Raw genomic sequence first — 27,501 nt, forward strand, 5'->3', positions numbered from 1 at the left:
TCTCTCTGTAAAACTCACTTGTATGTGGTGTATACTGCTTATTATTTTAAGTCAAAATTCATTATAAACCTATATCAGAAAATGATGTTCTTTGCTTTTTGAATTTCTGCATTCTGCTTTGTGCTTCCAACCCCGTGGGACGTGACTGCAGCAGTCCCTCCTGCCCCAGGTCCCCCATCCCAGGGCACAGCCACCCCCTGTGTTCACCCCTCGTCCCTCACAGCAGTGCCTCGGTGTCCAAATCCCATGGGGAATCCACCCAGCAGCATTGTGCTCCAGGACTGGCAGAATGCTGGGTCAGGCAGGAAGCACCAGATCTGCTCCCACATCTTTCCCTTACAACACCCAAACTCCGGCTATCAGCTACAATTGCAGCTGGTGAGAGCAGGGCAGGGAGCAGCCAGGCAGTAGGTGGATATGTTATGGGGATTAACCCCTCTCATCTCTAGAAATTCTATTTTCTCCCCCCAGCTTGCACAAGCACTGATAGATGCTTTATGCAGTACACAGATACTGATCAAAGAAGCATCCAGACTGACCAACCCACACAGGCAGCCTTAATGCACAAGTAGGGGCACTGAACCCATTGACTAAACTGATCCCATTAACAAAACTGATCCCCCCCCCAAAAAATAACAAAGAATTACCCAAACCACTGCAATTCCTGAACATGTACTGAAGCTTCAGATGCTCAGCATCCTGAACCAAAGCTGCAAGGAGCTCATGGTGGCCAGGTTTGGGACTGCAGAAGCCCCAGGATGACTGCACAGCCAGAGCTGATGGCACAGCCTGACCGCAGCAAAGTGACCACAGCTCAGCTGCCCACTGCCAGGCACTGTGAGCAAGTGAAATGTTACCTGTTTTCCTCATATTGTTCATCATTGTGCTGAAGGGCACATAATGAAATTCTGTGCATGTCAGGAAATGCACAGTGTGTGCTTTTATGCACGTTACAAGCTTCCAACAACAAGAAGGAGGAGCCTGCAGTGATACCCAATTGTAAACACGTTTAACTTGAGTCTGATTTCACACCACTGCTGTCCCAGCAAGGTGCCCGACCTCTCCCAGCACTGACAGGTTCCTCCTGTCAGCATTCCTGGTTCCCTCTATGCAACTGCAATGTTCAAAGGATCACAGCAGCAGGATGGGATTAGAACAAAGATCGTTCTGTTTCTGAGCCATTCACTAGCCATTGCACAGAGTCACCTCTGAATGAGGGTTCTACCCAATGGCCTTAGGAAATGCTGGCGTGAACAGGGAGAGAAAGGCCCTTGGAGGACTGCTTTGATGGGAAGGGCTCAAAGACTTCACGCAGCCCCCACAGGGGCAGCTGGGGGCACCTCACCCCAGGCAGGCTGTGAGGAGCAGAGGTCCTGCAGGACGAGCCCCAAAGTGACCCATGTGATATTAAAGCAGTGTGAGGATCCCCCTGCCCAGCTGTGTTTCCTGCACCACCAACCCACCCAGCACCACCTCCCTTTGCAATCCCACACAGACAGCACACGAGGGCCCCACTGCCTGTCCTCAGCACTGCAGAAGGACCCAGAGCAGCGAGTATGGAGGCAGCCCAACAGCTCGAGCCCACGAGGCAGGAGGTCCTTCTGCAGAGGGCTATGCGAGGCTGTGCTCTCCTCTTGTTTATTAACAAGTGATTAGCAGAAGCATGAAAAGCACGATGCCCGGGAGCCAGCAGTGCTGGTTAACAGAACTAACCCCAGTGCTCACACAGGAGGACGTCCCACTGCAGGCTGAATGGAAATCAGAGTGCTGTGTGTCTTCTCACAGATGAGGCCTCCCGAAACTCCCCTTCAGTGCACTCATCTTCAGAAAGCAGATGTTTTCCATCTATAAAAGTTTATGAAGGCTGCAGTCTTGTCAGGGAATACTCGGTTCCACTCACAAGCCCCTCTTAAGTAATCTAAAGTGTACGGGGAGCCTTTTATGGAAGATCATGTTCTAATTATCCTCCAGTCAAAAGCATGGCTGAACTCACAAACAAGGAGCAGAATTAATTGCTAGACGAGCTTCTGAATAAATTACCTTCTCTGAAGAAGCTGGGCAGATGCACAGGAGGAAAAGACATCCAAAACATGGGACCTGGACAAACATAGGGCATTCTCTCCACCAAGCCACATGCAAGTGAGAGAGGGCTTTACCAGGCCGTATTTCTGGATGGGTGTACTGAACAGATGGATCAGATGTTGACCTACAACAATCCAGAATGCATGCAACACTCGGTTACACCCCAGTCCTAAAAACCCTTGCCACAGCTGTAGATGCCTCTGCTCACCATCACACTCCTGCCTCTGCAGAAGGCAGTGCTCGTGCACCTGTGCCACTATCTGAATGAGGGCTGTTCCAGCAGCCACACTCCTGTGACAGGTCCAAGATTCAGGGACAGATGTATTGGGGTATTCTGACTAACATTTGCACAACCTGTCAAGGTCTGTGTGGGAGCCTTCCTATCCCTTCTTACTGAACACGAGTCACGAAGGGCTGCTCCAACTAGCAGCAGGGAATTACTGCTCTGAAATCACAGCTGATGAGTCAGTATGGGAGAATGCAATAGTCACATACTCTGTCACACTGTTTTATAACTGATGATAGCCTATAGCCAGATAGGAAAAGAAATCAAGAGTTTGTTAAGAGAAGGATCCAAACTGATGAGGCTATGGTGTGATTGCACAATTCAAGGCATCCAGAGTAGAAGAAAATGTCATTGACCAGAAATAACCAAAGCAAGAAGATTCCCCAATGGAGAGATGTATTCATTTTAATGGAAGAACCCTTAGTGATGCAATGAACGCGGGCGTGTTATCCAGCATTCCCCAATGATTAGACTCACCTAAGGGCCCACCAAAAAGCAAGACACAACAATCGAAGCTGGAAATAAAGAGGAAAATTCCAAGCTGATGATCAGCATCCCTGATCACCGTCCTCTTCCTGCAGTGCTTAGGGCTGGGGCATGCAGAGCACGCCTCAGCTGGGAGGTGCAAGGAAGGGAGGAGGGAGCCAGAGTTCAAAAGCTGACTTTCTCCCCGTCTTTATTGACATGTGGGTGAGTTCAGATCACAGCAGGCTGAACACAGAAGCCCACTGTTACTGCTGCTGCCAGTGTGACCTGATGGTTAGGGGACATTTCTGAACCATAAGTAGAAGATCAGAACAGACAGCCCAGCACTTACGCAGCCACACATCCTTGAACTGCAGAAAGGAAAGCAAGGAGTCTGCTTGTCCTTGTTAACAGCAAAGCATGGGAACGTGGGTATTGCTGGGAGGCTGGCAGAATCTGAATCCCATCTGTGCTCGCTGCCCTTGCTACCAATACCATCCTCTGCTCAGAACACAGCACCAGCACACATCTGCTCTCTGCTTCCACAGCTGTTCCTGTTCTGAAATCTCAGTGCAGTTCCATGTGGCTCCCAACCACACACCCCATATATTAGTAGTTTGGGAGGTGCATCTCCCCTCAGCCTGTCATCTCTGGGCAGGGGGGAAGGGCAGATTAATTTATGTCCATAAGACCCCCATATGTACATCTCCTTTTCTCTCTGGGAGTTTGCTCTCGTGTTTAACCTCCTTAGCCTGCTGGCACAGGAGGCCAATGATGCAGTTCAAAGAGAGGTGCAGGCTCTTCTCTCTCCCCCTCCCCTTGGAATCTTCCTCTCACTTGTGGTCCTTGGGATTCACCCAACGCTTTTTAGAGAAAAAAAAAAGAGGACCTCAAGACAAGTATGCATTTAATAAGCAGTGAGACAAATAAGCTCCAGTTATCCCAGCAGAATTACAACACCAGAGAACAATTTTCTGCATTCCTCTGAAGGCCTGAAGGAACCCAATTGCCTGCTCTCAGCCTAAATAGGTACCAGACACCAAGTGCTCCATAAGCAAACAGAGCCCCCAAAGTGCAAAAATGAAATAAGTAAAAAGCTTCACGTTACATATAAACCAGCCGTTTGCACCTTGTTATTAATGATCTTGACTATGACCTTTAAACACTGCCTTGCTCAGAGTCATGGATCTACACCTTGGCACCTTCACAACAATTCCAGGACAAGGAGGCAGGAAATAACCTGGCCTGGCTCACAGCACAGACGTGGCATGGGATGGCTGGAGCGCCCCAAGCCTCAGCCATCAGCTCCAATGCAGCAGCCTGGGCTAAGAGGTGAGCACCTCCAGCACGAGCTTGTCAACGCAGTGACAAATGGTGACTGTGGTTTGTGACAGGGTGGAAAGTCCTACAGCCACGTGTGTGCATAAGCAGCAGTAATGCATGTTTCAAGAACAGAGGTGACACCATGGTACACAGCTGTAAGGGAGCTAGTCACCTAGAGGCTCATTCTGACGTGGCTTAGGAGCCCAAAGAAACTAGAGATGCTTCATGCTGCCTCTGTCAACCAGAAGAGTTTATAAGCCTATGCTGTCACACTGCTGCTTTAAGAGTTAATTATACTCCAGAGGAAAGTTTTGCAAATGGAAAGCTGCTCAGCACAGTCACTACCTCTGCAGGACACAAATGTCTGGAGGGAGCTGAGCAAAAACTGAGCTGTTCTGAGGTGCTTTAAGGCACCATGAGCAACAACAACAACAACAAAATTCAAATGCTGCCAGTATGAATCAAAGAGACTGTAATTATTCACATATTAGCAGCATGTATATAAATAAATGTGGATTTTCAAGTTCTTTGCCTTTCATTGGCTCCTCCAAATAAAATGAAGACTTGAGAAGTCTGCTGCATGACATAGAGCCTTAAAAAGGCTCCTGCTATTCCAGTGGCTATGAGGCACATATTGCAAAGTGCATGTTTCAGGGAAATGGCAACAATCAATGCTTATCTGTCCCCAGTCATAATTGTCTTGTTACATATACATTATGCAACTTAATTGCATGTGGACTGATATGGTAGCACTGTGGTATGCATCAGGTGCTAAGCCCCTGCTCCAAGGTGGCAAAGGAATGTTGCTATAAAGCATGAACAATCCTGCTAGGAAATCATGCAGGGAGCTCCTCCTTCCTCAAGAATTACTGGCACTTCAAGGTAGACAGGAACATTTTCATTACATAGGCTGCTGCCAGCTATACTTTCAGCACAAGCCCATCCCCTTTCTGTTACTGTTATGTCAGGGGAGGACAGTGAAAGAAAGCAGCTCTTGGGATGATACATGGGAGGCACTGCTTCATTTATAACCTCACACAAATGCTGGAAAATGTTCAACTTTAAAAAGCATTAGGTTGGTTACCTTATGGGCCCCTGTGGACCAAGATGTGAAATTACACGAACACAACATGCCTATTAATCACCACAGTGATTCCACAGTGAGAAACACCACCGATGGCTGCAATTCAACTGGAAGGGAAGCTGAGAAAGGCACCTACTAGAGGGTGGGCAACTCAAAAAGAAATTGGTATTGCCTTTCTATAGGGCTCCCCTCTTGATTCCCTGATGAATTCAAGTATTCAACTTGGATTAAAGCCCAACCAACGTATGTAAGAGTAACAATGGCATTCCTACCTAAACGTGGGTGCTCCATCTCAGCCATTCACAATCAGGAGGTGCACAGGTGACTGTCTGCTTCATAGTCTTTTTTTTTTCTTTTTAAACTAGATTGGAAAAACTCCTTCTGTTTTTACATTGCATGTTTTCACTTTGCATTCTGCCAAAAGCTGGAGCAACCATTCCACTACTCACAGCTGCCCACTGGTCCATAGGCTGGATGCTCTGCAGAGGTACCAGAAGCTGTGCCTGCACCGAAAGACCTTTAGAGAATCACAATTATGGAACATTTCACTTATGATATTTTAATTAGTACAAGAGGCCTGCCTACAATAAAGAACCAAATAAAAAACACTCTTGCTGGTTGATTTAGGTACTGCTTCAGAGAACAGTACAGGCTACGGCAAGCTTCTTCCATTCAGGATTCAAAAACCAGAGTAATTTATGACACCTTTCACAGAAGCTGTCAAGGTCACAGCTCACATCAATCTTTCACAAAGATCACTGAAGATAAAGCATGCAAAATCTCCCTAGTTATTACGGATAACTACACGTATCTCAGAAACACAGGATGATGGACGACTTTTAATATGCACAGAATTAATGTTTATCTGCAAGCCTGTGCTATTTTTCTAATTTCCACATTTTAGGAAGCTTTTTGCCTAACACGAGCCTGCTTCCCCAGTACAGAGCAGCAGATCTGAGTGTTGAGAAGTTGACATATTCTCTAATGGGAGAAGGGTGGAAATGGAGGTCACACCAATTACCTCCAAGCACTTGGCTGCCACAGCTATCTGTTCACCTTTCCGGTAAACAGACCCTCGTGGCTGGTCCATATCTGAAGTAATTCCTTTTAAGAGTGCTCCACACCTCAGGTCTCTTCAGATCTTGATATCAACAATGATAGCACTTTTCTTTGGACTAACACTTGAAAGTTCAGGTCTCCCAAGGAGACTCCCATGCAGATACCACAATCACTCTTAGTAGTTTCAGAAAACAGCCCACTCTTCAAGGCAAAGGGGTTTGACAGACAAAACACACACAATTAACTCTAAAGAAATAAAAACACAAAGTAGAGGAGTTTACACTACAATTTCCTTCTGTAATGCAAACTTACAGGATACAGAAGAAATAAATCTCTGCACACTACCATCTATATTAAAACAGGCGCTTAAGAATTCAACAAACTCCACACGTTAAGAAGCAACCTTTTAATAAAGCAAGCAAAACCATACTTTGCTCCTAACAAATATTTTGAAAAAGGCTTACAAAATTAAAACCAAAGCCAGTTATCCGGTGCATCTGCAGCTGAGAAGGAAGCGTCAAGACTCAAAACATCCGCCCTACTTACATTCTCACAGCTCTTACAGAAGTATTACCTTCCAGTTGTACAAGTGATTAAGGGAGCAATGAGGTTACCACTCAACAAAAACTATTTTCTTAGATGATTACAGACTCTATGGCCAAAGAAGGAACTCAAACATGAAGCAGCATTACCAACACGGCAGCCTACGAAGGGCAGCTGTCTGAGCAGCACAGCTTTCTTCTCTGCCTCCCACAGCCAGGTATCAGCTAACCATGCCCAGGGTGCTGCCAGGACACACTGAGAACAAGGCAATCGAAGCCCCTGGGAGGCATGCTGCACTCAGCTGGTGCCAAAGACTGGAAAACGTGAGGATCTTAATGTTTCCACAGCAATGGATAAAAGGAGAGTCCCAAAGAACTGGAAAAAAAACAAAACAACAACACAACACAGCAATGACAACAAGTGAGCTCTAGTTTAAAAATCAACTTCATTTCATAGCTTTAAGATATGAACAAAGAAATCAGAGAATCAAACCGCATTTGAGCACTCAACACCTGTGACACTGTGACATCAGTAAATGGAGGGAGAAAGGCTGAGCCTTCTTCAAGCTGATGGGGCAGTAACAAGGATGGGGGACAAAAATACACCAAACAGAGCCTCACACTTGTGCTGTGTGAGCAGTGCTCAGTGTGACTCACCGGGGATGAGGGGCTCAGCCAGATGCCAGCACACTGGGGGCACTCACAGGCCACAGCACTCGCAGCACCTAGGCACAAGCAGCACGTGTTAGAACAGCCTTTCTCCACGCTAGGCCAGTGTGAAGCACATTGGGGAGGGGGGTGGTGCATTCTGTTGGGGAGATTCAGACACGGATTATTTATAGGTCACTGATTCGAATGTGTAAAAAACAGACAACCCAGCAAGAGCAGCCCATTCTTCAGACAGGATCCACAGATGCCATCTAAACAGTTCCAGAAACAGAGATTAAGTTAAAACAAATGATGCAAACCCCCCTGCACCTTCTCAACATCCCCACACCCAGCCCCCTCCTAACCAGGACCTGCGTTATCCTCACACAAACCCTCTTTCCATGAGGCAGCAGTGACAGGACTCATTTACTTTGAGACTTTTACTTCGGCCCTCCTGGCTTCTATCATAACCTCAAATATTACATTAAAAAGGCTTTTAAAACATAACATTGACAACAGAGCAGGAGCTTTTCATTGCAGCTAGCTTCTTCAGTGCCTGTGTGCGTGTGGCACCTTCACATTAAGTGCATGAGTTAAGATGTAGATTAGTGAGGCAAGGAACCTTTGCCCTTGGCATCGACACTCGGCCGTGACAGGAAACTTCAGGCTTTTTTTTCTATGAAGTGTAGAACCACTCATTGCACATTGGCAGGGAAGTGCACATCTCCAAACTATACACATTTTCTCTTAGATAAGCAAAAGACTCAAGTGTTTATAAATATGAAAAGTTCAGCAGCTGGCTAAAAAGTTAATTCTCCAGTCTCACTTAATGAGCTTTGGGGAAAGTGGTAGGGGGATTTGTTCAGAAAGTAAAGCAGAGTGTCACAGAAAGCAGGACTTGCCAGACTGGGCTCTGCTTAGTCCTGTATTCTGCCTTGAGATGGCTGCTATCAGCAGAACAGAGAGGAATCCTCTAAGGGGGAGCCACGCAGAATGAAAAATGTTTTCTCCTTATCTTGCTATCATAAAAATTAGCCAATTTTTTAATTTAAGTCCCATGAATTCTTTCTTTGTTGCGAAAATATCAAGCAAACCATATCAAAATACTTTGGAACATGGACTGTCTTCGGATTTTGTCCAACTCCCTGAGCAAAAACGTGCTTTCAGTAGGATTCTGGAACGCTGCTGCAGTATTTTTCAGTACTTTAACTAGCACTGCTCTATTCCAGTGCTAGTTAAAGTATTTCCCAGCATATACTGGGAAAGAAGGTTAGGACTTAAAGCCTGGGACTGATCTGTTTTGAAGGTAAGCACGTCAGACATGGCAAGGAACTTCTGACATGAGTGCCTGCAGCATCTGCTGCCACTGCATCTGCAGCTTTCCTGAAAGCAGATTTCCCAGCATCTTTGTAAGACTTTGTACAGACTGTTGTGTGGCATCACTTCTGCAGAACGATACACAATCACCCAATCCTCCACCTATGTAATTAATACAAACTAAAAAATCATACTGAATGGAAAAAATAATCAGATCCTCCTGCCTGCTGTTTTGGTAGGAAATATTCTTCAGCGTGCTCAGCTGTATATACCACTGCCCTCCATCTTCTGTACCTCCTTCATTCTGTCACTTACCAACCCAATTTGAACACCATCTCACGACACAGAGCTGTCTCAAACTGTCACCAAGAGAGCAATTCTCCAAGAGATCAGAAATCTCACTGAAACAAAGAGCAGGGCTCACTGACCCCTAACCCACAGCACCACCCAAAGCCCCTGCACTCTTTCTGCACACCTAAGAGCTCTCTGCCCCTGCACGTTCTGCTGGCATCACCCACAGTGACTCACACACTGCATCTTATCCTCTTCCTCTAGTTGAAGGATATTAAAAACTAGAGTTGCAAGAGAACAAATGAAACCAGGCTCACCTCTGACTAGATTAGTAAACGCTAAGCACTTCTCTGCAAGCCCTTCCACCTGTATAAAACACAACCAAGTTCCCTTGGGTGCCTGATCCAGGGCCAGGGAATACAATGGAAAGACTGCCATCAGTTTCAAAGGGAGCTGAACCAGAGTAGGTGCCAGAGCTAAAGCCTTTTGTTGATGGTGTATTAGACTGTATACATTGGAACTAGTAAATGCTTCACTGTGATTTTTGGCCACTTGGAACATTTTTAGCAATTTGCCAAGGTTTACCCTGTGATTTATTATGGAGGAAACAAACTCAAGCACTAACAAATGAAAATATGTAAACTCCAACTTCTAAAGTCAATAGAAAGGTATTCGACTCCTTAATGCTGTTTAGAAGCAAACAGTTCATACAGAGGCGTACGAGGTTCAACTGCAGGAAACAGCAGTACAAGAAGTAACAGAAATGCAATTTAAGTAGTCATAAGTCACTTAGAGAATTACAGTAGAAAAAAAATCCATGCAAACAATTCTTTTCAATTGCCATTCCCAAATCTGTGCTTTAGATTTGCTGGAAATTCAACAGTTCTGACACTTTGCTGGAAATCTATTTGGGGCCACTTCCTCACTAAGGCTGAGGCACTCCAAGTGTCTACCATCTGGAACTTTATTATCTCTAATTATTAGATTTAATAAGTTAAAGCATTGTATCGTGAAACAATACTCAAAATCATGAAACATACAGGATTTGTCTTTTCACTTAGAAAACTTAAAAGCCCTGGAATTACCTGCAGGTAATTAAATAGAAGGTAAGCTTCCATTTTCAGTACAAAATTCTTCTTTTTACAAAGAATTTCTTCACAGAGAGGGTGCTCAAGCATCACCAAGGGCTGCGCAGGGAGGTGGTATTTAAGAGATGTGTGGACGTGGCACTATGGGACATGGCTTAGTGATGGGGTCAGGCTGATGGTTGGACTCCATGATCACAGCATCACAGAATTGTAGGGGTTGGAAGGGACCTCCAGAGATCATCAAGTCCAACCCCCTGCCAAAGCAGTTCCCTACAGCAGGTCGCACAGGTCGGCATCCAGGCAGGTCTTGAACATCTCCAGAGAAGGAGACTCCACCACCTCCCTGGGCAGCCTGTTCCAGTGCTCCGTCACCTCACTGTACAGAAGTTCTTGCACATGTTTGTGCAGAACTTCCTATGCTGCAGTTTCCGGCCATTTCCCCTTGTCCTGTCTCCATTCACCACTGAAAAGAGTCCGGCCTCGCCATTCTGCCCCCCACACCTCAGATATTTATAGACCTGGATCAGGTCCCCTCTCAGCCTTCTTTTCTCAAGGCTGAACAGACCCAGTTCACTCAGCCTTTCCTCATTGCAGAGATGCTCCAGGCCCCTCACCATCTTGGTGGCCCTCCGCTGGACTCTTTCCAAGAGATCCCTGTCTTTTTTGTACTGGGGAGCCCAGAACTGGACGCAGTGCTCCAGATGAGGTCTTACCAGGGCAGAGTAGAGGGGGAGGATCACCTCCTTTGACCTGCTGGCCACGCTCTTTGCAATGCACCCCAGTAAGCCGTTGGCCTTTTTGGCCATGAGGGCACACTGCTGGCTCATGGCCAACCTGTCGTCCACCAGGACACCCAGGTCCCTCTCCGCAGAGCTCCCCTCCAGGGGATCCTGAAGATCCTGAAGGTCTTTTCCAACCTAAATGGTACCACCAAGCTATGAAAATTCACCTACATGCTAATGCCACATTCCTCCAAAGCACAAGAGAGATGATTCTATGAGAACGTTTCACGGAATCATGGCATTCATCCCGTTACTTCTATTAAATACAGAGATAACTTACAAAGGATCTGAAGCAATCCAGAAATACAACTGCAAGTTTGAGTTTGGTACTGAAATATCATTTTTTTTCTTACAGGCTTTCTGGATGGTCCTGAAAACATCAGGAATAGGATCAAGAGTACAATAATCTAATAACATAAGAATATTGGAGTCTGAATGGAATTGAACATTAATTCTGTCAAAGGTGACCGAATTGTTCTGGAAGACAGAATTTCCCTCTCAGCTGTCCATCTCAAGAGATAAATACAGAATTCACTTCTTGTCTGTTTATCTAACAACGTAGTTTCCACTTTTTGCAGTGTTCAACTAGAAGAGTGAGTGGAAAGAAGCCCTTTGTCAGTGCCAGCGATCACTGTCAATTGGTGGAAGGAATTATGTGGTGATATGCAAGCTCCTTGATCATCTTTTCTGCTGAGCAGACACTATCTGCCCTTTCCTAAAGACAGTGAAATAAACACAGTGCCAAATGGCCGAACACTGATTCTTTCCCCCACACTTGGACACGTCACTTGACATTCAGAGTGCCATTATACAAAGCCAACTAACTCGTACAAAGTCTTTTTTTGGTTCAAGAAACCCAACAGAGAGAACTTCACCAAGCAATTCTTTGTTAGCATAACATTTGACCTTGTATCTCTTTGGAAATCATACAACTTTGCTAATGCAGTCCTTACAGAATTAATCAAGCAGATAGTTAGACCCTGGTTACTATGAACCCAGCCAATTATGAACAGCACTGAAATTTGTCACTGGCATGTCCAACTACATTTTCCAACATAAAGATCAACAGAACTGTGTGGAAATGAGGCCCCATTCTCAGACCTGCATGATTTGGGCATTGTGGACTGGAATAAATAAAGTAAATCCAACATTCTTAGGAGCAATGTATTCTTAGGAATATTATCTCCTAGGTCCCCATTACCTGCTGTATTAAAACAGCAAGAAAGCAGAACCTCTTTCACGCTCTATTTTGACTAACAAACATTGAAAATAACAATTAATTGAGAGTTCAGTGTGTCTCAGCTTCAGCTGGGCTGGAATTATTTTCTTTAGAGTGGTATGATGCTATATTTTGGTTCCAGGAGAAATACAATGTCGATAACACACCAATGTTTATAGCTGCTGCTAAGCAGTGCTGTTCAGAGCTGAGGCCATTACCAGAGAAGAACCCAAGGAGCTGGGAGGGAACAGAATTAGGACAGTTGACTTAAACTGGCCAAAGGAACATTGTGCAGAAGGAGTTCTGGAGGGGGTGGGAATTCATCTCTTGTTTCCACAGCTCATGGGGGCTAACTGGGCATCAGTCAGGGGGTGGTGAACAACTACTTGTGCATCACTTGTCACACATTCATATACATATATACACGAGTTTCACAGTTCAATAAAGGCTTAATAATATATACTAAGGTTGGGCCTGTGCATAAGGGAAGCTGCCTATCCAGTTTGCTCCTCTCTGCTGAAGTGAGATACTGCTGCTTCCAGAGCACAGGAGAAGATCATAAAGTTACCATCAGCAGCAATATTAATGTGTAAGCAAGGAAAACTCAGAAAGAACAGGGCAGAAAGAGGGAGAGAGGAGGGACACAGAAGCCATCCATAGGAACAAGCAGCTCGACAGCAGACAGATTTGAAGTAGCAAAGAATAGAAGCAATCAACCTACCTTTTCATCGGTTCCATTCACAGAATGCTACTAGTTTCCAGTGCTCAGCAAGAGATCTTTTTTTTTTTGTGGAGCCCATCCCACCTTGCATTCATTTCTCAGGAAGCTTTAAAACCTCCTGTACTGAGCCTTATGCAGTAACAAAGCACAGCAAACATCTGCAGTCTCTGATTTTTAAAAGATAAAGGTGTGGGAAGCCTTGTTAAAATAGAAATGACAGAGACCATACTTACAGCTTTAGCAAAAACGACCATCAGCTCAGGGAACTGGTGTGTGAGGAGTGCAAGCATTGCCGAAAAGGAACACAGGCCTGCTGTGAAATGGATGAAAAAGGGGAGCTCCTTCTGTGGGTAAACGGAGACTTCGTGAAATGCTGAAAAGAAAAAGAATATTGGCACTTGATAATCAAGGGCAATTTTCTGACTTATTTGCATAGCCTTACGCTCCACTGCAACTTACACAAGGTATAAATGCAGTCTAAGACTATTGTGCAGCACAATGTAGTAAATAAAGTACTTTATCCACACTTCTCAGAAATTTTCCTTCCCAACATTCTTTCTCGTTTGCATGAGACTTACTTCTGAAGCACTTCATCAGGCTTAACTTTTGATACTCTTAATTGTACGGAGGGAAGAGTTACACAACTCACAAGCTGTAATTTTGACTATTAGGTCTATTTCAACCATCCAGGCGTTCTCAACCTAATTCTGTTATCTGGAGAGAGGAGCAGAGCTGCCCTTCCTGTAAGATGAAGCAGCTCGGTGTGCACAAAACAACCACCATGCCATATAAACATGCAAAGTAGGTCCTCAATGGTTTTCAAAGATTTCTGGTTGGCAGACTACAGTAAATTTTTCAGAGCAGCTGACAGAGTAGACCTCAAAGAAAACAGCACCAGGACGAGGTTATAAATTCTCCACATAGCAGTTCCTTGCAATTTCCAATCTATGGTAACAAAATCAAAAGAAGGTGATTAGCAAGGCTGAGGGGCTGGCATATGGAGCTTTCAGCACTCAAGACACTACAACTGGTTACTAGCTGAGGATCTGTTTGGTGAATGTGCAATTACTTCTGGCCCAGAATACCTGCAGCTCTGACTTCTATCCAGTGATTCTGAAAGGTTCTTTAAATGAGGAAAAGCAGTTTCTATAGACATAAGTAATTCTGAAATGGCTGCATGTTTCTTCAAGAGTTGATTTTTAAAATCCAAAATAAAATAAAATAAAATAAGCTTCAAAACTTAACTTACTCTGCTGAGAAATCAAAGAAATCATTTGTCTATGGAAAACCATTACGCTCTCATACAATGCAGAAACTCAGCTGCATTTTAAAACGTGGAGATACATAAGGTAGAAAAAGCCAGAGTCTAACTTAGGAAAGGGTAAAAAAAAATGGAAAGAATCCTTTTTGCAGTATTTTTTCCTTCATTGGTACCCTGGAATCAAATCCAGAATATATAAGGACAATGAAAGACACTTCTGTATGTTCACAGCCATTTGGGGACTGTTAACAGTCAGAGCTCAATCCAGGAGTTTTGAATCATTAATTTGGTCAACGTAATTTTTTCAAATTTATCTATTTAAAATGAAGTATCAAGGTTTCTTGAGGAAGTACTGCAATAAAAGTGTTAAGATGGTTTTATTTATGGGTAGTTTTATACTTTAAACATAACAGGAATGCGTGAATGATTGTGTTGAAATATCTGCATGTGTTGGTGTTTAATTATGCTGGGAAGTCTACAATTTAGGGTTAGTCACTAACTGAGGAATTCCTTCTGCAATATCCTGCATAAGTGAGAAATGAGTAATTTAAAGCAGTCTGGGGGCAAATTTAAATTACACATTTTAAATATAACTTCAGGTTTTTAAATAGAAACACGTATGTGTAGATTTGCTTTCCACAGCTGTGGTCTCCGTGGGTCTGCTGCTGCTTTTGCAGTAGCTCTTTCCTCTTTCTGTGGGACTTGTGTTCATCCACAATGTAGACACTTACCCTCAGAGGAATTCTATTAAACATACAATTAAGAGCACAATTCTAATCTAAATTGATGTTATTGTCCTAAGAATGATGAGCACAGGCTTTAATGGTGTATTTTCAAGTCGCCTTACCAAGAGAATGAAGCTTGTAGGCTCATACTTCCATAATTAAACTCAAAGTACTGAGCATTTGGGGAAGACTTCTTTGCAAAAAGAAAACAACTCTTCTACAATAGCTATCAAATCTACTGCTCCTTTAAAAATGTAATTGAAAGAATCAAGCTCATGTTTACCCTGTGCACCTGTGAGATATTTTTAGGATCATTTGGGGACGGACATCAACAAATAGCTGAAACCCCTTCATGAGAAGCTCTAACTCAAAAACATAGTAAGATAAATACAGAACACCACAAATTGAACGTGTCCTTAGGTTATGTTTTATTATTACTGCTTGCAAACCACTTACTTGGCAACAGTTCTCTGTCTGCTGTTTCCGTGCAACTTGGATAAGGATAGAAAAGGTGACCTTTCTCTAACGGGTATGGGATCATCCTAAATGCTGACAAAAAGAGGAAGTGACATTAGATCTGAACCTAAACCGAGCTTTACCAAGGTTTTCTCTGCAAGAGAGAACAGGTGAATAAAGAAGACTGATTTAACAAAGGCAAAAAGGTTAGTCTACTGAAAGAGAATGAAAAGAGATACTTACTGCCTTCCCATGTACAGTGCAGCAGATGTAGAGCCCCTTCTATTCTCTTCCAGTGCTGGAGATGGAAAAAAGCATATGCTACTGCCTCACTGTCCCCTCGTTTCAGGATATGCTCTGGAGGTAGGACTAAGCTTTTCATCTCCAGTAGATACTGAAAGTAAAAAGGGAAAGCACACTGGTTAAACAGAATATTCCAAAATCTATACTGACGGTGAAGAGGATCACTTTTGGGGCAGCAGAGCACCACAGAGACCACCCTCCATGTGCTGATAGAACAGCCCAGTCCTCACACAGTGCAGGTAGCAAGGCAGCACCCACTGGCAGGGGAAGTGAAAAGCACTGAGTCACCCATCAGTGTATAAGACCCAGTTTGGGGTTCTCACACACAAAGTACCAAGATAGAAAGAAGAAAAGAAAGCATCTTCAGTAAAACAAACATTACAAAAAAAATCTTGTGGTACAATGCCACAGGAACTACAGGTGTAGGCTAATAAAAAAATTGGTATTTTGGCTCATCATTTCATCCCTGCAAGTTTCAGCATAGAACACTAAATAGGTATTAACTCCCAAGTATAAGGAGTGAGTCAGGAAGCATCGGTATGCTAATCAAACAAAGAATAATCCACCAAACCCAGGAAAACCTTAATTTCATCTGGTTTAGTGGAGCTAGCATCAAGTATCTCCAATTTGAACTTTCCCCATACATCAGCAGAACGTGTGATGTGCAGAAGAGTCAAATAACACAAGACTGAATAACTGAAGACTTTCCTCAACACACGGGACACACAGTTTTGCTTCTTCACTGTATACTAAAAACCCAAAGAAAGGTATTGCTTTGGAATTTTGCTTTCAAAAACAGATGAGTCTTTTTAAAAGAATTAAGTGATAGTTCCAGCTCTATTATTTACTTGAGTTGTTCTCCCCCAGCATATAGCATCTCATTCAATAACAGCCAAAGCTAATCCACATCTTTGATCACTGTAGCTAGCCATTCCTTTGACTGTCTCCCAAAGTGTAAGAATGCAGCTTGCTCACCGATTTATTTCAGCAGATGCCACAAACTATGAGATTATTTACTAATCTAGTTTGAGGACTTAACTTTTCCCATTCAGATTCTTGAAGGAATGTAGTAGGGGTTGTGCCCCGGCCAAATAAAGCACATTTACTGCCTGGCTAGGTTCTTCCCTTAGTGCCTTGGGCCCACACTCTGGAGGGTAATATTCTTGCTAATCCTCTCTAATCCTCTTCAATTTTTTTTATTTTTTATTTTTTTTTAACACAGTAAAGGATCACTCACACAGGGCTGCTGTGGGAAAATGGTCTCAGATATCTGACCTCTGACCTGACTCCTCATGCTCTCTCCCGTGCCCAGTTTTCAAGCTGTAGGAACTGCTTCGACTGCAAACCCAGCAGTTGTGATGGAGCCCTGCTACCAGCATTGCCACAATATCCCACAGCAGCCTTCTCCTAGCACTGTGAAACATCTCCTCGCCTTCCAAACGAACAAAAAATTAAAAGTAAAGCTCAGAGCAGAGAGAAACAGACACTTCTCCTTACACAAAATGATGTTACGTGTAAAGAAAACCACTTTCATTGGATCCCAGAAGAGATTTCTGTGTTAGACATTTATTTATTGTTAGTCTATGGGACAGAACAAACTGCAAATTCAAATAACAGATTTTCTTCCCCATTGGACCACTGCAACCAATGAAATGCTGCCATGCAGTCCAATAAAGCACTGCTTGAAGGCAACATTTTAATTTTAAAAAGTCACAACAAAAATATGGATAAGCACACAATTGGGAGAGATGATCAGATTACTGAAACCTGGCCTCCGTTTCCATGCATGTCTGCAGAACTACTGTCTGCAAACAGACTTTTGACATGCTGTCTCACCAAGGTATATGGGACTCCTGAAACAACTGAAGGACAAACAAAATTAAACAAACTTGTAGATAACGATAATGCGTTATAATCTTCTTCCCCTAGAGGCAGAGGCAAAAGAAAAGTCTGTCTGAGACTGTCTGAAATGAACTTGCTACGCTCTTGATCAGTCATGCAAACAAGCAGCAATTTCTCCCAGCAATTAGCTTCCCCAGTGCACATTCTATTAGATTGGACAGGCAGACAGAATAGAGGGGTTGGATAATTTGAGCCTTCATAGCAATAGTCACTCGGACTCCATGATCATTTGCAGAGGATTAGGTCCAGACCTAAGCAAACCCTTTGCATTCAAGGTTTCAAACTGAATGCATCTCCAATACCAGGACAGTAAAATGCAGTACAGAATTTCATTTCCACACAGTGCTCGGTGGAATCCTTACCTTGGACACTTAAGCAATGAGATATGAAGTTACATCATATGGCAGTATTGATTCTTCCTCTCATTTAAAAAAGAAGAAAATCAATGCTGGCACATCTGCCACCAACCAGAGCTCCAGAGCCTGGCTTCTAAGCATAACATCAAGAAGCATTATGAAATTCTGTGAGTAGCTATGGTTTGGAAACTTCATTTGGCTGCAGGGATTTTAAGTGTTTAATTTTACATTTGCTAATATCTATCCTCATCCGAAACGGGCCTGTAGAAATGCATTAGTGGATTTTCCAACAAGTTAGATAATTTTGAGGGGTTTTTTGTTTTGTTTTAAATCAAAACCATTCAAACATAACCTATTACAAAAAAAAAACACCTTTACAATATGAATACTTGACTGTTTAATAAGTCAAGGGCCACAGTTAACATCAACTTCAAGAAAATCTGGGGCTCAAACAATCTGATAATACAAAATGACTACTTTAAGGAAGTAATAAAGCAATCCAATAGAAAATAAAACCCTCTTACCTTTGGAACATGAGGGTTAAATTCCACAGCTCTGTGAATTGCTTCCACAGCATTTATTTCTGCTGTACTAAGCCCTCTTTTGAAGGCAGTTTCTGGGGAGAACCTGAAGGGGAAAATTCATGCTGAACAGAACTAATAAATAATAAACACTAACCAGGTGTTTATTGGCTTTTAAGCTTGAAGTTCATTAAAATTGACTGATTTGTTTCACGGAGGCAAACGTTCCTGCTAGTTTAAGTATCTTGACTGTCATCCAAGCCCACAGGGCAAAGATATGTTAAACTTTTTGAAAACTTCATGTCGACCTCCCAGGGTGACTGAGCACCCGTATCTTTCATGAGATTGATAGGACACCAGCTAGGGGGAGGTAGAGTTGGAATCAGCCACGGAAACAGACCAGAATCCAAGCACAATGCCAATAAACCACCGCCATCACCCAACCCACAAAGCAAAGAGCTGCTGAACGCCACGGGCAAGATTGAAACAAGATTATACAGAGGTGCATGTGTGCCTGGGCTTTCCAGAAACATCTTCACCTGTGTTAACGCTGTGGATTCTTAAAAGAAACTTTAAATTATGTCTCGCTATAAGTACATTTAATTATACATAACTAAACATATACATAAATATGCATAACTTGCTCGTTGACATATATCACACATTGGGTCTTGACCTTTTAAATTCATATTTTAAAGCTTAACTGGAGATTAGCAACCAACCATTGCTTTCACAGATGTGTTTGCTTACCTTTCTGAAACAGCTCTGGCTTTTAACAGGGCTGCTGTGTAACAAATTGCTGCTGATTTTGGAAGACTGATATCTGTGATAAAATAATCAAGCCGTAAGATTTTAAGGCAAGACAAAACCTTTTCAATCAACTTCCTTTGAGCTTAAAGATTTTTGGTACTGGTGCACCATACAATAAACGTAACATCCAGAACATTCCACCTCCATTTAGAAATGTTGGTTCCCTTTGCAGTTGTCTTTCTGATCGCTCATCAGCATCAGATTAAAAACTCGGAGCTGCAGTTAGGCAGTAAAGTGACTAAAACATAACAGAACACTGAAACTGAACTCAAAGAGCAGTGCATATATAAATGCACACTTAGGAACAGTGTGCTTTTCCTGTATTAACTCAGGAAGATTTAAAACAAGCTTCTGATCTTTGCCTAATTTTGTAACATTAACACAGTTTTACAAAAAATGGACAGAATCTAAAAGCTGACCAAAAAATTGCATTACAGACAGGTAGACAAATTTTATAGAAAATGCAACTTCTCTTTTCCAGTTACCCAGGGGAAAAAAAAATCTATTAGTTATAGGTTTTGTAGAACATGCAAGGCTACGTTTGAGCTGACAATTATAGATTGGAAGGATAGCACTCCACAGTACAAGTTTACTTTAGAAGCAGACAAAGTCTGGGGTCTAATTCCCAAATACCATGTTGTGTATAGTCAGATGGCTCTTGCTTTTTTTTTGTAAATCCCATCCTAGGCTTGTCCATCACTTACTAGAAGTCTGGCTGTCGTACCAAGCAAAACACAGGGAGGCTACAGAGAGTTTGAAGCTCATGCTCGTTTTTCCAGATGCTTAGGAAAAAATCAGAAACCTTTTCTTAAGGAAGTGTCACAAACTCTGATGTTAACAATGAAGCACCAGGAAAAAAAGCAAATGATTGTGTGAAATTAATAAGAATCCACACAGAAGAACATAGATGATGAAATAAAAGGAGCTTGCATTTGGGGTGGCCACATACAACAGGCACGGGATTTTGGCAAGAACATGATATTTTTAATTCCCTGAAGCTATGAAGGAAGTTTACATTTTATTAGCTTTTATCTAGACTTGTACAACACCTGAAATGTATTAGTTCAGATGGAAAGTGAAAGCAAACTGCTGCCAATTAATGGACAAAAGCTTGTACACCACTAATCTCTGGCAAGAAGTATGCTTGTATGTCACTAATAATCCCTGACAAGCAACCTCAGCATTACAGAGTTATGAAGCCAAGCCTGCAGCACAGCAGAAGGGAAGACTAACTTGTTCAGCCATTTACATCAATTACATAGGGGGGCACGCACTAACTGAGAAAGGCTGATGAAATTAGGCATAACCAAGGATGCAGAAAAGATTAAAAAATTAAAATAATCCTTGAGCTGGAGCAAAGTGAGCTCCAAGACCTCTTTATGAATTAGAGTTAACTTAGGACGTGTGTACTGGCTTACAGCTTGACTAAATTAGAGCTCACCATTGAAAAAAAAATATATACAGCCCACAGTATGGAAGAACCTATTCACTGGTGATTATAAGAATCTATTCAAAGAGATGAGATACTGGGCAGATACGTGCTTTCAGACAGGCTCACCTTGTCCAGTTCACCTGTATGCTTACAAACCCACCAATATTTCCCAACAGGTGTCACTTACCATCATACTTTGCTAAAACTGCCTGGACATCTGCATAAGCCTGTAACTCCAGTAATGCCTCCAGGAGGTTTTCATGAATATTCAGCATGCTGAGAAGTGGAAACTCTTTCATTAACTGAAAAATCAGTAAAGAGAAATAAATTAAGCACATACAGAAATTCACTTGAATCCCTGAATATTTAATAAGAGGCAGCATGATAATTTAAGCTTTTTTAATGTTCTTTTCTTTCCCAGTGTCAGAAACTGACAAGAAACACAGAAAGAACTGCAGCATTCCTACCTTAAAGTCATCACTTTTTTCCCCTCAATACACCTACTAGAAAAATAAGCACAATGAGGCTCAGTCATGCCCTCAGCCCAGATCTGCACATCTCCCATAGTGAACTGATTTGATTAGTAATATTTTCCCATACAAAAACAGCCTGTTATACATGTTGGGCAAGGGAGAGAAAAGTTGATGTTGAGAAAAGGATGAGGTATAAAGGCCAGGTATTTCAACAGAGTACTTGATAAGCCAGGCACAAAGCAAACTGGACAAGAGACTCCATTTTTTTCTGATTACTTACATCTCTCATCATTTTTACCGATTCCCGAATTCTTCCAAGTTTTCTTGCACACATAGCCAGCCTTCTTTTCACATAGACCAGCACATTAGTGTCTCTTCCTGATTAAAAGAAACAAAAACAACAGACTAATCAGTTCCAATTCTTTCTCTCTCTTCAAAACACACCAGAAATCCTACAGCCTTTATCCTAGCCACACACAATAGCATAAAATAGTTACTATTGCTATCCCAGCAAAAGCCCATCTAGCCCAATGCCAGCAACTTTTAAACAGCTTAAATTACCCTCTTTTCACAACCTGTGGTGAATACACAGCAAGCTGCCACTTCCTAGATTCATTCAGGTACTACAACAGGTCATATAGCAGACGATGCATAAGTAAGAAGTGCCTCAATACACTGTAAATCAAACTAGAATCACTAATTCTAACTTTGGTTTTCCACTTCTGCTCACATAAAAATAAGTGTTTCTTTGATTGAAAAGTGCTTACGTAGCTGTGCTTCATGCTGGGGACTTTGGGAATGGCAGTTCTGAGACTTCCTGTAAATCATCTCTCCTGCTTTCAAAGCCTGCTTGAAATACCTCTCAGCATCTACAATGGTTGTTGCTTCTTCCTCTGCGAGAAGAACGTATGCAGTGGCACAGCTGTAACAAGGCAAAAAGCCACAAATCATTGTGAGGGACACAGGAGCCTATTTTTGAATAAGTACAGAAGAACCAGAAACAAGGAGTTTTCACTTACGTGAACCTACAATAACATTGACTGAGTAATGCTCAAATAGCATCAGGAAAACAAAACTTTGCAGTTTTAGAGAAAAACACAAACTCTGAGAAAATTTGCTGATTATTCCTGGAAGGAGAAACTAACAGCGCACTCAGCTTTACTCCATTTAATCTTTCAGACTAGAAACAAAGCAAAGGAGTCCACAGTCTAAACTTACTCATTGTTCAACTCTAAGGCTTGATACGCTGCTTTAATCCGGGCTTGAGGGTTCCTCTCTCGCCATGCTTTCTGCATAACTGTTGTAAAAACACATAAAGGCTGGTGAGATACAGAGAAGCTGGCAAACACCTGCTAGCAAAGCAGAAAAAGTGAGGCAGCAGAGGCTGCCCATGCCTCAGTTCTGTGTTAACATCCACTTGCGTTTGCAAATGCCTCTTTGCTGTGTAACTGTTCCAAGGAAATGAATGTTTTCATGTCAGCAAGAGTTTCTATCGAAAGCAGCAGAATCTTGCAACTTCTCACTGTGTCACAGATTTGATTTAAGATAGCAACGCCATCAGGAAGATTATTCACTGACCATTTAAAAACTCCTACACTGAGAAGCAAAGACAGCTTACATAACCAGACAGATGTACAATTTCTAAATTACTACAGCTTTTGGAAACATTTCCCAAGACTTCTTGAAAGCTTGGCAGGAGTAATTGTTAAACACAGGCTCTTGCACAGACCTGCACAGAATTTTAATTTATGCTTTCAAACAGAACCTCCAAGAAAACAGTGATAGAGTTAAGATCTGTTGCACATATCTATGAAATGCTTCAGTGTTTAGATGAGATCATAAAGGGTTAAACAACGTCCTTTTAAATTTGCAAAGTATCTTCCAGTGGCAAAGCCACACACAAAGCCAATTCAGTATATACAGTTACCACCTTATTAGAAAGTGTTGTAAGAAACAAAAACAGTGAGTTCTTCCCACTCAGAAGGGTAATCTGAATCTCAATTTGAATTCAAAATCACAGTCAGATGAAGAGCAAACAAATGGAATGCAGCATCTCTAAGCCTTTCCCTTAGTTGGAAATAGAAGTGAAATTCTGATGGAATGCCTCCATCAGGGAAAAATGGGAATCCCAGAATCCCAAACTGGAAGTCAGCTTCTAGCAGAAGACAGACAGCATACTTAGAGCTGCCATTATCTGTGCTGAAGTAACAGCTTTCACACTAAATAACAGTTCTGAAATAACTCCAAAACTTTACGTTCATGGAATCACATATCTGGCCTATCTCAAAGCACGATAAGAGAACTGAAGAATCCATACATGTTTCTTTTGGAACAAAACTTTCTGCTGTCCAGCAAGAATAACGTGGAAAAATGTTTGAGTTTTCTTTTGGAAACAAAATATTAGTCTTGGCTTAGCAAGAGAGACAGTACACTGCACTTGTGAAACAGAAATAAGTAATTCATATCAAAAATGTCACAACGAGCTGACAAGCAATGCTTCCGGAACGTGAGAAATTGGTAACAGCTAGGAGCCAGTCTGACAATAGCCAGGTAGAGAACAGTTTCTTCACTCAACATTTGGAACACGATGGCAAAATAACGGAGATGGCACTGTCTGCTCGTAAAGTTTACATGAGATCACTTCAGTAGTTGTTGAGGAAACAGTCCATGTTTTCAATATTGCGTTGTTCACTATTTTTTAAGTGAGTTATTATAATATGCCAAGATCCTGAGAGCCTTTATTAAAGCCTGAGGTGAAAAAAAATCTTCCCAAATCCACACGTTAAACCTCCAAAGTAGGAGAGAAAGGTTAATTCACAAAATATTTGGCAGGATAGCTCGTGCCACCTGGAAGTACATGAAATATCTCCAGTTCACACACCCCAGCTGTTGTGTATCTTATGCATACGGTACAGGTACCTGTATCTGAAGGCCGAAGGGCATCTGTATCACATGTGAAAAAGTTCTGATGATCTTGAGCGGATAAATTCATGTCATAGTAGGTAAGAGGCTCTTTCCCAGTCACCCACATGTATCTTAAATGGGAGAAATGTCAGTAAAATGGTAATGCTGATGCCAAAGAAGATATCTGATGCGTTTTACAAGTAGTGCAGAAAATTTGTTATTAATAAAAGTCAGGTGCTACTAATTTCTAGTTTTCTAGAGTTTTCTAGTATTACTGTTCCATAATCTTAACAGGATGCACAAGGAAAAAAAATCTTTTTGATCCTGCAGTCCTAATCAACTTTCTTCTCAAGAAACAAAATAACAGAGACTTACAGCTGCATCTTCTCAGAAGAGAGACTTAAGATTCAGAATCACTGTCTCAATCTCTGAATAAAACAGTAACAGCTGTAAGACCAGGACTTTCGTTTTCAAGAAGAGGGAAAATAATTCCGGGAATATTTTTCTCCTACTTTACTCTCACAAAAAAAAAAAAAAAAAAGGATTATTTACAATAATATTTGCATTCTTAACATTGAAACTGTCAAAGCTTGGATAGGTGCCTTTTAAACACAGGACTGGCATCAATCACCCCTGCAGGGTTCGGCCATTTCCCAGTACAACCAGCAAAAGCTCTGCAGTGAAGTCATGCATAGGCTCCCAATTAATTTTAAATACATGCAATGGAAAGTGAGATGGTCAATACCTGCTGTATTCTGCCCCTCTGAAAAGATTAAGGGGATTTCGCCACATCTTGCATTCTGAAAAAAAAAACACTTTTTGAATTAAGAGCACAACAATCCTACTTTGAGTTTAAAATGCAATTATGAAAATACAATTTTAATTTTAGAAGCCCGTTTAATTTTCAACTTGATTCAGCTTGATCACAATCATACAATCTTTCCCATCTCCATAAACTTCTGCTGTCACATACGTGTTTTGGCTGCTCATTAGTATTAAATATTAAAAAGTGCCACTTATATCCAAGCAACTTGTACCTTGCACGTATTTAGAATAGCAAATATCTAAAGTTACTGAAACAGTTTTAGCTGAACGTGCCATCTATTTACTAAGGGAATAAATAATTAATGTTTTAGATCAATTACCTCATTGTATCATTAACAACACACATCATAAGATGTAGGCCTTTCATAGAATGATAGATCATAGAATGGTCTGGGATGAAAAGAACCACAATGCTCATCCAGTTCAACCCCCTGCTGTGTGCAGGTCACCAACCAGCAGCCCAGGCTGCCCAGAGCCACATCCAGCCTGACCCTGAATGCCTGCAGGGATGGGGCATCCACAGCCTCCTTGGGCAACCTGTTCCAGTGCCTCACCACCCTCTGGCTGAAAAACTTCCTCCTAATATCCAACCTAAACCACCCCCATCTCAATTTTCTCCAATTATTACAAGCAATAGCACAGAGTAAATTCCCTTTAAAAGTCAACTCATTTGAAAGCATCACCTTCAAGCGGAATGAAAACTGTTGGGATGTGTTAGCAATCACCTGGCACGTTCTGTCTGTTGGCCTCATTCTCCCCAGCTGAGAACGCTGCTGGTGCTGGAGGGCTGTTTTCCACGCCGCCGATGAGCGGCCTCAGGTGACTCACAGATACCTGCTCAATGAAGGACGTGCCATACTTTCGGAAATGCCACCACTCAAATACCTGTTATGGGAGGAAAGAAAAAAGCACCCCACATTTCCTTATGCAACACCCTTCCGACATAAACACCAGGGATGAGGAGAAAACTGCACAGAGCGAGGACATCCCCTTGCAAATGTTTACAGACAGAATATATTTACCTACAAATTAATGGTAATCACCTACTTCAGGATTGTCTTGTCACACAGGATTAACAACACAACATGGGAAAGTTTGAAAAAAGGAAAGTTTTACTCTCATTATGTTCCTCTCTCCCCAGGTCTTATTGTTACACTATGGACAATGAGGTATTTATACCTTAATACATGCACAAACCACCAAACTACTACTGTTGGAAACTAAACTCCCGACCTTCCAAGAGATAAACATCTCAGAAGTTTATTTCCACAGATGTCCGCAGTCTCTGCATGTATATTTTGAAATGTTTATATGTTTATGCATATAATTTATGCACACACCTGCTCAAAACAAGCCTGAGTACCTTAAAACAGATACAATCTACTTCGCCTAGGCTCAAGTGACACACAAGACACGTAATTAAAAAGTATTTAGAATAGGTATGGAAGCATACTAAGTAACAAGCTCCTTGCTAGTGCAAAGGCACCCTCTAGAGTCTGAGCACAGAAATCTATGGCATTCACCTTCAATGAAACTACCTCAGAGGTGCTGAAAATGCAGGGAAAGAAAAGGAAAAAAGAAAAGCTGCCTACTTACAAATATCAGTCCGGATATAAAGGATGAGGTCACTGTGAGGGCAAAGTAGAATTTTGGAGTCAAAGTGCTTAAGAACACAGTCACTGTTGGGAGACAGAAAAACCAAGACTTAACGAGCAGAACTGAAACACGCAGAGAGGTTTTTATTGAACAACACAGCATGAAAAATTACACACAAGTGTGGTATAAGATCACCCTTGGGACCTCGTGGCTAAAACTGCTTTATTAGAGCTCTTTTGGTCCGAATGTATCTCTGTGACAGCTCGCTGCTTACGCGACCGTCCCAAAATACAAACGTCACTGAACAACAGCCTCGTGGCACGGGTCCTTTCAGGGCATTATTTCATCTTAACTTATACCCGAAACACGCCGCGTTATGTACGGGGCTGCCCTCATCGCCCTCACGGCACAGGAGAGGAAACGCGGTTCTCTCTCCCTTACACAGACCGAGGGTTGACCACAGCCCGGGCTCAGTGCAGCGCCTGGGGGGTACAAAGCCCGGTTAGGAGGGCACAAAACCCGGCCCGGAAGCCCCGCCGGGCTCCACCGCCCCGCTCCCCGCCCGCCTCACCGGCCGCCAGGCCGTCCCGGAGCCGTAGCGGCACCCTCAGCGCAGCGTAGAAAAGCCCGAGCCCGGCGGCCACAGCCAGCAGCCCGCGGGCCCACGGTGCCGCCGCCCGCCGCCTCAGCTGCTCCCAGCGCCGCAGCGCCGCCGCCGCCCCGAGGCACGGCGGTTCCCTGCCGGTCCCGCAGCCGTCCGCCATGGCCAGCGCGGAGGATGCCGGGAAGGGGCGGGGTGGACGGGCGGAGCCGGGCGGGGTCTCCCCGCGGTGCTCGGTGCTCAGAAGCGGCCTCGGTCCGGCTAAGTTTCCCCCTCTTCCCCAGGCTCATCCACCGGACCGCAGCCCCGAGCTTCCGCTCCGCCTCCAGCCTCGCGAGCCAGCGGGCTCGGCTCTCTCGACCGCACCCATCTCTAAGATGGCGGCCGCGTGGCGTCTGCCCACAGCCAAGATGGCGCGGAACGCGCTTC

General features: G+C 43.0%; 1 protein-coding gene across 1 annotated transcript; it reads right to left on the minus strand.

The window, feature by feature from the left end:
• Positions 1-6,703: 6,703 nt before the first annotated feature.
• ST7L (suppression of tumorigenicity 7 like) lies at positions 6,704-27,396 on the minus strand. The gene is made up of 16 exons (XM_048925758.1): positions 27,043-27,396; positions 26,472-26,554; positions 25,601-25,760; positions 24,796-24,850; positions 24,066-24,181; positions 22,365-22,443; positions 21,914-22,068; positions 21,427-21,524; positions 20,861-20,975; positions 19,182-19,254; positions 18,435-18,537; positions 15,593-15,743; positions 15,350-15,442; positions 13,141-13,280; positions 7,499-7,566; positions 6,704-7,217 (listed from the first exon to the last, which is right to left on the minus strand). Exons 1-15 carry the CDS (start codon positions 27,233-27,235, stop codon positions 7,513-7,515), a joined length of 1,668 nt encoding a protein of 555 aa, XP_048781715.1. The 5' UTR covers positions 27,236-27,396; the 3' UTR covers positions 6,704-7,217; positions 7,499-7,512.
• Positions 27,397-27,501: the final 105 nt, after the last annotated feature.

The sequence above is a fragment of the Lagopus muta genome, chromosome 24 (assembly GCF_023343835.1).
Source record: "Lagopus muta isolate bLagMut1 chromosome 24, bLagMut1 primary, whole genome shotgun sequence".
Classification (NCBI taxonomy): domain Eukaryota; kingdom Metazoa; phylum Chordata; class Aves; order Galliformes; family Phasianidae; genus Lagopus; species Lagopus muta.